The following is a 10,209-nucleotide window of genomic DNA, read 5'->3' on the forward strand; positions in this document are numbered from 1 at the left end:
TCGTACGGCCCAACTTACCCCGGCTAAGAAAAATATGCTTGTGCCGTTTTTGACTGGGCGTTCATATTTTCACGTGTGCTTTCTGACACTTTGAGTGTTTACTCTGACAGTTGGTTTCCTTCAGAGCTTGTTTTCTCTCCCTCCATCTCATCTCCCTGTGAACAACTCATATATTTCAAATCTCCTGATGTTACAGGTCTCGCCTTTTCCATGAAGTCTATGTTTTTGTTCCTGCTGAGTTTCATGTTTTCACTGAGTTTCTATAGAGATTTCCCTCCTTACTATAACAGTTGACTCTGAGATGTCTCTGTCTAGTCTTGTTCTCATGCTTGAACACTTACCAGGTTTATCTCTCACCATGCAGAGTGGAAACTAAAACTCATCACTGGAACTCTCTACAGGGGTCGCGCCCTGACATTATCCCACAGAGAGCCAGGCATTATTTATAGACCGGGAATTGTCAGGGGTATCTGCATGGCTATTTTCAACCAACATAATTATTACCAGAGGGGTGACTGTGAACCAGGGGACTAACAGTAAGAGGGAGGGAGGGGGAGGGGGGTGTTCTCTCCCCAAGTTGCAAAACAACATCTGTGACTGTCGAGCCCCATAGGAAGTTTTCTGTTCGGGGTAGAGAGAGAATCTTCATCATGTCCAGTGACTTTTACATCGCCTGAGAACATCCCAGAAACATTAGCAGTGAGAGAAATAAAATTAAGTATTTGAAGAGAATACGTGCTGATCTCTGGGAAATTAGCACATTGTTGGACTTTCTTAGAACACTTTTACCATATTGTATTTAACTTGCTCTAAAAAATACTGGTTTCATTTTTATACCCCCAATTATTATCTGTTACAAAATAATTTCAAACATTTCCTGACTTCAGCTTCTCAGTTTTTCTTCTTGATAAAAGACAGTAAATAACTTCCGATTCTCCACTCTTGGTCAGCCAATAATCTCCCATTTAATTTAACAGCCATTCAAAATAACTTATCTATTCAGATTTGTTTGTTGTTGACGCTCAACCTTTTGAATTAGAATATTTTAATGTAAAGTTTTTAACTGTTTAAAAATGATAAACGATATGATAGGATTCTGGTTCAATACGCAGATCGCAGAAGCTACAGCGCTCGTTGGGGTGATATGATGAGTCAGCTTTAACTGTACTAAGACAAGCTTTCTGTCTGTCTGCTGGCAAGCATGCATCACATTAAAAACATCCCTGACTAACCTGTCCTTAGTTTGCATGGTGTTAAAAACAAAATGTTTGTTTCTGTGTTTCTCAGAACCAGTCCCAGCATACCCTCCTCTGCAAAGGGAGAGCATGGACCGTGAGGAAGCTCGACTGTCCCCTCACGCCGGGGGACGTCTGATCCGGCAGCTCCTGGAGGAGGACAGCGACCCGATGCTGTCGCCGCGCTTCTACGCCTACGGACACAGCCAGCAGTACCTGGACGACACAGAAGTGCCTCCCTCACCACCCAACGCACACTCATTTGTCAGGTAAACACTTCACCTCTTTTCAAATGTTTTTTATGACGAGCAGTAAGGAGCTGTCGGTGAAATTAACAACACTTTTGTATTTCTCCAGTCGCAGACGGAGTTCCTCTCTTGGCTCCTGCGACGATGATAAAGAGGAGTTGACGTCCGCCCAGCTCTCAAAAAGGATCCACGTGCTGCGGAAGAAGATCCACAGATTTGATGAGAAGTTTGAAGACGAAAGAAAATATAGGGTAGGTACAGGAGTGATATTAATTTCATTTATCACATTGAAAACAATAACATCTGACCCATAATAAATGTTTACGAGTCATAAACACTTTTATTGAATGTCTCTTATGAATCATTAAATTGATTATAAATAAGTTATGAACAGAGAATAAAGGACTGCCTCATTTTTTTTTAAAGGCTAATTGGTTCATAAAAAGGCTGATACTCCCACACAGAGCTCTACATGTTGATTAACAGCAATCATTATAGGTGCTGCTGATTAATTGTGCAAATCTGTTTTAATTTGTTGGGCGCTTTTTGTATCCAGCCCTCCCACAGTGATAAAGCCGGAAACCCAGAGGTGCTGCGATGGCTTAATGAACTGGCCAAGCTTCGCAAAGAGCTGAAAGGTAACACAGAGGAATGGAAAACACTCCTGAACACACACGTTGGAATAAAACCAAGAAAGCTCATTGAAATGTATTTCCTCTTACTTCAACAGAGAGCAAGCTGATGAAGTCTGAAGAGGACCTTCCACCTCTGACCCGGCAGCGCAGCAACACCCTGCCCAAAAGCTTCGGCTCTCAGCTGGAGAAGAAGCCGCAGCAGGAGAAAGTACCGAAGCCTCCCGTGGAGAGCAGCCTGGAGACCATTTTGAAGAAGCTGCAGGAGAAGAGGGAGGAGGTGAACCGCCCTGAGGACATCAAGGTAAGACCAAGTCCGCGGCGGATAAATAAAACACACATATACAGCTAATGGATGTGTCTTGTAAGAAAATCAAAATACTTTTAAAATCAGGCAGACACAGAGTTAACCCCGGTCTCTTATTAAAATGTTTTGATGTTTCACAGGATATGACACGGGAGCAGATCGGAGCGGAGAAAGTCGCCCTGCAGAAAGCGCTCCTCTACTACGAGAGCATACACGGCCGACCAGTAAGTCTTCCTTCCAATACACACACACACACACACACACACACACACACACACACACACACACACACACACACACACACACACGCACACGCACTTTATATAAATACAGCAATCCTCAAAAGGCCAATCCAAGCTGTAGTTCAGATCTCCTGCCAGCCATGTTGGCCCAAAACTGAGAGAATCTTGTTTACCACTTCACTGTGACCCAGATTGCCAGTCAACGGTGAATAATGTCTGAAGCCAGAGCGTGTGCAAATGGTGAGCTTGGAGCTTCAATTTATGTTGTTAGAAATTCTGACGCCACAGGAGCTTCGGAGTCATTTAGGGGACAACTATGTCTGAAAAAGTGAACTATAGAGGAGCTGACAGGCACTTTTTTCGTTGTCAGTCCCAAATACAATTGCAATAATTGAGCTGTCTAACCCCTGCTAGCATGGTCGTGTATCAGGCAGAGCTGAAGAGTAGTTAACCGGTCTGGGTTAGCTGTCATTGTGTGTTAGTGAGTGCTGTATGATAGGGATGTATTGAATAACTTTTCACATTTGAAGTGTCTTTTTCAAATTATTTCTGAATGAAGCTTCAAATCTCTGTTTTCATATTTTCAGACACACTTTTAATAATATAAATAAATAAAAGTACATCTTTGACCACCCTGGAAATGTTGTTTTTAAAAGGCCAACAAATATGGATTGAATACCAACATTTCCCTAGAAAAAACATGTTGTGAGTTTTTTTTTTATTGGACTTTTGGACCTAACAACGTTCGGAAGTTGTTTGGAAATATTTGGATCATACCAGTAGGAAACAACCCTGCGCAGCCACCACTCTAATCTAATCCTGCAAATGGTATAATACTAATAATATTAGTGTAGCCTTAATCTTTATCTGCAACTGTGCGGATGTACCGGGTTTTAACTGAATTAATGACGTGCAAAAATACTGCGCAGCATTTGAATGTTGATGTGATATTTGAATTTTAATATGATCAAGTATCCGGTAAAGCCCTATAGTGCTGCAGCAAGTTACTCAGAGGAAGACCGAAAGAAGTGAATGATACGCTAACAAGGTGTCTTTGTTTCCGTCCTTTTTTTTTACTTCAGGTCACCAAGAGCGAGAGGCAAATCATGAAGCCCCTGTACGACAGATACCGCCTGGTGAAGCAGATCCTGTGCCGAGCCTCCAGCATCCCCGTCATTGTAAGTTCCACACCTGAGCCTCCCTTCCTTTTATTTTTCCTCCACAGCTGTCCATTCGTCCAGCTGCTCTTTGACCAGCGAGTGGCCCACGTTGACAAAGCGTCTGCAGACACTTAATCCCAGCTCATGTTGGCATTAGTGCCTGTTGTGTGGGAACTGGTGGCAGTCGTGCCACAGACGTGTTATCCACCTTTCTAAATCCAGCTTAAAAAGCTCAATGAATCCCCCCTGGTCGTAAAGCAGCTCATAGGTGGCAGATTGAGTTCACAGGAAAAGGCATCATGAGCATCTGAGTGCAGCAGAGGGTCAGAGACTAGAGAAACTTTACTGGGATGTGGGGACTTGTTTGCTCAGAAGTACTGCACAGTATATGCATACAAGTGTATACGCTTCCTCTTGCTATCATTTGTGTACTCAATTTTTTAAGAAAACATTTCTATTATGTAAGAAATTATCTCTATTTATCTGTTATGTAATGCTCAACCTGTAATCCCAATTATGCAAATCGGGACAACTGCCAGAGACTTATGATGCAGCAATTTTATTATCCTAGAGCCATTTGTTTCTAGCTTTAACTCCAAAACAAACTTCCATTTCGACCCCTTTTTTATTCCTCCAAAAGATCAAAACAATTTGATTACAGGCATGATTCTGGTTGATTTTGAAAGGTGGCTCTGAAGTTACTCAAACAGGTTAAAAACGTTTGTTTGTTTCCATATTTATTTTTCTGCTGGTTTACTTTACTGCTCTATTTCGTATTCTCAGTTTCCCAAAAAATAAGCACCCATTTTTAATATTTGGTTTTCAAAGGGTTTAAACAGAGAGAGTTGTGAGGCTCTAGATGATGGCTCATATTCAGGCTGTTGTTTGTCAGTTTTAATTAGAATAAAGTTAGGTTTTCAAAATAAATGTCATGTGGGCCTCTTAAGGAAAACAAGGTGGTGTTACGATGGAAAAAAGAAGGAAAAATTCCACAGGTTTAGACAGAGAATGAGGTGAAAGGTGAAGGCAGTGTGGCGTTTCCTCGCGGCCTTGCTGTAAACACAGCATGGTTAACGCCTCCTTCTCAACCGTCACCACAGGGCTCTCCCTCCAGCAAGCGCAGAGGGCCGCTCCTTCAGCCCATTATCGAGGGCGAAACAGCGCTCTTCTTCGATGACATCAAGGTGAAGAGCTGCTGCTTGAACAATCAGTCGCCAGCTCCCCTCCCTCCCCCCATTTAACTCCCGTCATCCCCTCTAATGAACGTGATTGCTGCCTGTTGATTGGGCGGCTGCCTGTTTCCAGCTCCAGTAGAGACGTTGAATCAGTAGCTGCCTGGATTTGATGTTAGAACCGCTCTGTGATTTGTATAGCAGTACGTGTTGTACTCTAAAGGATATGTCTGGTTTATTACAACCTTATTTTGTATTTATTGTTCATTTGTAATACTTATAATATTATTGTATTATTCTAAGTTAATTGCTAAGATCTAGTTACACACAGTGATTAAAAAGGTGTAGAAGTGTAGAAAACATTAATGTTTATAGTAACATTTAGTGTTGATACATTTTTTTATATTTTTGGTTTAGGTAGAAAGTACTTCCCTTTAATTTGTTTTCTTCAAAAGCTGTGTAAACGCTGTCATCTCAGTTATGACTTAAATAAATAAAGCAACAATAATAAGACCCAGGTTGTAATAAAGCAGAATGCATCATGTTAGTTACATTTTGAGAACAAACTGTAATCAAGAACTAAACCATTGTGCTCCGTGTATTTTTCAGGCTGTAGTTGTTTCAGGACTTGTAGCTCACATGAAGTCGGTTCTTGGTGATCTGTGTTCTCTAGTTGACTGCCTCTACTAACTCCATCCGAACACACTAATGGGTATAGACATGAATCACAAACGAGGTCCGTGGGAGTGCACTGGGCTGCTGCACCGTCATGATTGATTTCCCTTGGGGACTAACACTGCACGACCCTCATGCACTGCGGTGTTTGAGCCTGGATGCTTCGCTTTTAACGCCACAGCACGATGTGGCCTCGTCACCCTCAGGCCACAGTTTGACCTCTTTGTGTTTCTGCAGGAGGAGGAGGACGGCTCAGAGGACGACGGGGACTCCAAGACGCAGTTCACCGTCACCGTCCGGCCAGACCTCAGCGTGCTCGGCTTCCTGGACCACATGGAGGAGGAAGCAGACGGTTTCATCTCACCTGTGGACGACCTGTCACCCTCGAAGAACACGACAGACATGAGGCTGTCCAACCTGCACTCCGCCACCATGTAAGTCACTGAAAACTGAGAAGACTATTCTCACATGTCACATTACATCACAGACCAACATTCTGAATTTAAGAAAAACATTTAGGAACTTTTATTTCAATATGTGCTAGTTTATTTTTCTTCCTCTATACATTTCAAAAGGAACATTTTTTTACATATTTATTTGACGGCTGAAGATATGAGATTTTACAGATAACCATATAAAATACATTACAATGTCACAGACTAAAATAAATAATATGTAAGTAAGATCACTAATACTGATGGAACATACGTGAAGCTATATAAATGTAAATATGGCTTCACCTTGTGCTCCCCCATGGAATAAACATTGCATCCATATTGTTGCATCACTATTATCAATCTTATAATTACTAATAATAATATGTCATTTAAAGGCATTTTACCTCAAGAGTGTGTACTTTTTTTTATCTCCAAAAAGTAATTTTTTAAGGATCTGAGTTCTTCATCCACCACTACATAATAAAACATTTAAAGGTGGGGTATGTAATTCACTTCAGAAACACTTTTTGTTATATTCCATGGAATGCTCTTAACATCCCGATAGCAATGAATACATTAAATGCTTTGACAATAAATACATAAAGAAATTTCATCTGTGGAAGCTGTAAAAAGCACGACCAATCATCTGAGCCGGCCCGGCTAAAATAACTGGATGGCCTACCTGCCTGTCAGCCTTCCATCTGTGCACAAACTTATCTCGTGCCCTCATTGGTCATGTGTGCGTTCGTGTGTGTTGGAGGAGGGGCTCTGTAAGGAAGTCTGAAGGAAGGGGCAGATTTTTTCCGGTTGTGTAGTTTCAAATTCTAGCGCACTCGAGCTGGTTTCTCCATTCTTACCTACCCTACCTTTAAGTCCATATAAATATTGTAGAGCAAAATATTAAAACTATTTCCACTCTCACAGGGAAGAACTCGTGGTGCAACTCCAAGAGAGCCGGGAGGAGAAGAAAAGACTCCGCAAGAACCTGAAAGAGTTTGAGGACCAGTTTTTTAGGCAAAATGGAAGGTAAAGAAAATAAAAACAGAGAGAATCAACATTCACATTTAATTGGTTTTCCACCGCTGAACCTTCTCCAATTCTCAATGTTTGTTGTCTTGTTCCCATAGAGTCGCGCAGAAGGAGGACCGTTCCCCGCTGGCAGTCGAGTACAACGAATACAAACACGTCAAAGCCAAACTGCGGCTGCTGGAAGTCCTCATCAGCAAAGGAGGATCTACTAAATCAATCTGAGACAAAAAAAATTAAAAGACTCTATGGACTTCAGAGATACAGTCAAACACATCTCACCCTGTAGGAACAAATATCAGATTTTCCTTCTCGCTACCGCCTGTTTTTCCATTCAGTCGAGCTCATGCTGGGTTTTCTTCGGGAGCCTGCAGAGAGCCGCTGAATCGTGACTGATTCAAAGCGACACAAAGTCACCTGAGAAGTTCCTTTTCGACAAAAAACCCTCACCTTTATAAGAGCGAGGACATTTCTCAAACACACACAAAAAACCTGAATCACAGTTTTATAGCTAGTAATTTATTTCTATCCTTTTAAATGTTTTCATCACAGAAACAGAAAAAGTTATTTTTCTCACACTTTACTGTAGATGTCTTAAAAAATATAGATATAAAAAGTATTGCTATTTTTTAAAGAAGGATTTTTGTGATCAAGATGTATGTGTATTTTTGTAAGGGAGATGTTACTATTTGTATAACTTCAATCAGCTTAAGAGTATTCACTAAATGGATAGCTTTCTCTATTTCAGTTCTGACCATCGTATAATGTCTGAAATAATCTTATGTTACTTCTCTAGAAGTTAAATTGAATATTTGTTCACTATAAGAAGTGTTTTTAATATAAATACAACCCAAAGACAGTGACTCAGAGTACAAACTGCAAACCAAAACGGCTCATATTCATTAAAACAGCTTATGTTGTGATCACTGGTACTTCGGCATTGGACTGTATATTTTATGAATTGACATGCCTTTTCCCCCCCCATCTACTTCCTGTCAAATAAGCTATTTCTCTTATTGAAATCACTGGTATGTTTTTGCTCACATTGATAAAACATTGACAAATGTTTGTGAGAAGGCTTTGGAGGAAAAAAACAGCAGCAGTCTGTTTTCTTCTCGTCCAGCTTGGAGCTCGTTGGTTCTTTTTGTAAATATAGATCACCTGTGTATGTTTACGTTTCTGTGAGCAAGTACATTTTTCCTTTCTTTCTCCAAAATGGATGATTTGTCAGTGCGAATTTCGTTTTTACTGAATGTAAACACTGGCCAAGACTTAATGAATTTTGAGTGTGTACATTTTAGTACATAAATTGTTATTGTGTTTTGTATATATAATATGAATGAAATCAAATTTTTACTGAGTTTTTGGACTGTGTTGATTTATTTTGTGTGAGGAAGTGAAGAAGAATTATCATATGCACAGAACATAACCGTTTTAGGTAAGGAAAGTAGTATTTTTCCAATTATTTTATTCATTAAGCAACCTATATTTTGTTTTAGAAAATGGCAAATGTGCCAAATCATTTTCAGTTTACAATGATATAGGATAGCGAAAACAGGAAATCCTCACATTAAAGAGGCTGCAATTGGGCTTGAAGAATTATTTAAACCATTAATCAGTGATTTAATATAAATTATTTATTTGTTGGGGATCAAATTATTACCTAAACTTAATACAGTTTATAAATGGACACATTTTAGAAGCAGCAAATAGGACAACATCAGGATGTTAATTTGAATTGTATTTAGTTATGGGAATGAGGAAGATTAAACCAAAAGTAAATACAATAAACTAAGCTAATGTTAATGTCCAATAATGCAATCATGAGACACTGAATTGTTTTATTGAAAAGGTTTGCTGGAACAGTTATTCGTAGATTTCAAACAAATCAAAAAATCACATTTTCTAAGCACATTAAAAGGTACAAAAAAAGTAAAGGGCTGCACAAACCTTTGCATAGGACTAAACTGCAGAAGAAAAAGCTTCAATGCATCAAATTCTGAATTAATATGTGGAACGTATAGCCTATGTTCATGCAGTATAGAGCAAAGCAGAAAGATAAACTGTTCTAAGAAAACATCTCAGAAAAGTCCAGTTTTTTTCTTTTAGAAGAATAGCCCAGAGTTATAATCACTACATTACTGAACTGTTTCAGGTTGTTATTGCTGAACGGTTACACGAGTGTCAATTAATTTACTGCAGTCACTTTGACACCACTGTCATGTATGAAATATATAAAAAATATACGTATATATGCAAGACCATTTCACACACATCACCCCAATGCATCACCTTATTAAACATCAGTTTGTAATAAGAGGTTTGACTGTAGGATTAAATATAGCATCAGGGCAAGTTTAGTATGACATGAAGGATACAGTTTATCAGTTTACTCTAGTCTAAAGTATTTAATAGGTCATCTGCCCACACTGTCAAATATAGTGTCATCCAGCCGCAAATGTCACAATTGTAGTATCTGCAACTTGGAAACAAACTAATTACAATTATTAATTTTAATGATTATATATTTAGTACTAAAATGAAATTTTAGGACATCAATTATGCACTTTCTGGTTGAGAGTTAGCTTAGCTTAGTAAGCTAAATATGAAAACACAGATAGCAGCCGGTTAGCTTAGCCCAGCAAACACCCGGAAATCGGTAGACAGCTACTCTGGATTTGTCAAAATGTGACATTATCGAAAGAAAGAAAAACACGAAAAAATCACCAATTAAAATGTCAAATAGCAAGGGCTAGGTACCTGGCTACTATTAGCACCGAGCTGTTGCCAAGCAACCACAAGCGGCTACTCTAGCTGCCCTAGTGATAGAGTTAGACTATTTGCTAGAGTCTAGCAAATAGTCTAACTCTGTATCACTAGGGATGAATATATTTAATATATCAAACTATGTTCTGAATTACTTTATTTAAATACTTAAGTCGTATAAAGTAATGTAACAAACTAAATATGCTATTATTATATATGCGGCCTAGTTTGAATTTATCCCAATCTGGTCATGGGTCTCACAGGTAACAACAGTTCCAGCTGAGAAATATCCAGGTAAATTACATAACT

At 39.4% G+C, this 10,209-nt stretch overlaps 1 protein-coding gene across 4 annotated transcripts in view; it reads left to right on the forward strand.

Annotated features, from left to right (window-relative positions):
• fam13a (family with sequence similarity 13 member A) overlaps nt 1–8,495 on the forward strand; it is a 63,527-nt gene extending 55,032 nt beyond the window's left edge. For 3 of the 4 annotated variants that reach the window (XM_034129412.1, XM_034129415.1, XM_034129413.1), the window contains 10 exons: nt 1,288–1,504; nt 1,593–1,734; nt 2,040–2,121; nt 2,214–2,419; nt 2,563–2,646; nt 3,747–3,842; nt 4,925–5,008; nt 5,909–6,105; nt 7,033–7,134; nt 7,236–8,495. In XM_034129412.1, the coding sequence (XP_033985303.1) occupies nt 1,288–1,504; nt 1,593–1,734; nt 2,040–2,121; nt 2,214–2,419; nt 2,563–2,646; nt 3,747–3,842; nt 4,925–5,008; nt 5,909–6,105; nt 7,033–7,134; nt 7,236–7,359 (1,334 nt within the window). In that variant the 3' untranslated portion in view covers nt 7,360–8,495. The remainder of the gene's footprint in view (nt 1–1,287; nt 1,505–1,592; nt 1,735–2,039; nt 2,122–2,213; nt 2,420–2,562; nt 2,647–3,746; nt 3,843–4,924; nt 5,009–5,908; nt 6,106–7,032; nt 7,135–7,235) is intronic. The other variant, XM_034129414.1, reaches the window with a different exon arrangement.
• Nucleotides 8,496–10,209: the final 1,714 nt, after the last annotated feature.

The sequence above is a fragment of the Trematomus bernacchii genome, unplaced genomic scaffold (assembly GCF_902827165.1).
Source record: "Trematomus bernacchii unplaced genomic scaffold, fTreBer1.1, whole genome shotgun sequence".
Classification (NCBI taxonomy): domain Eukaryota; kingdom Metazoa; phylum Chordata; class Actinopteri; order Perciformes; family Nototheniidae; genus Trematomus; species Trematomus bernacchii.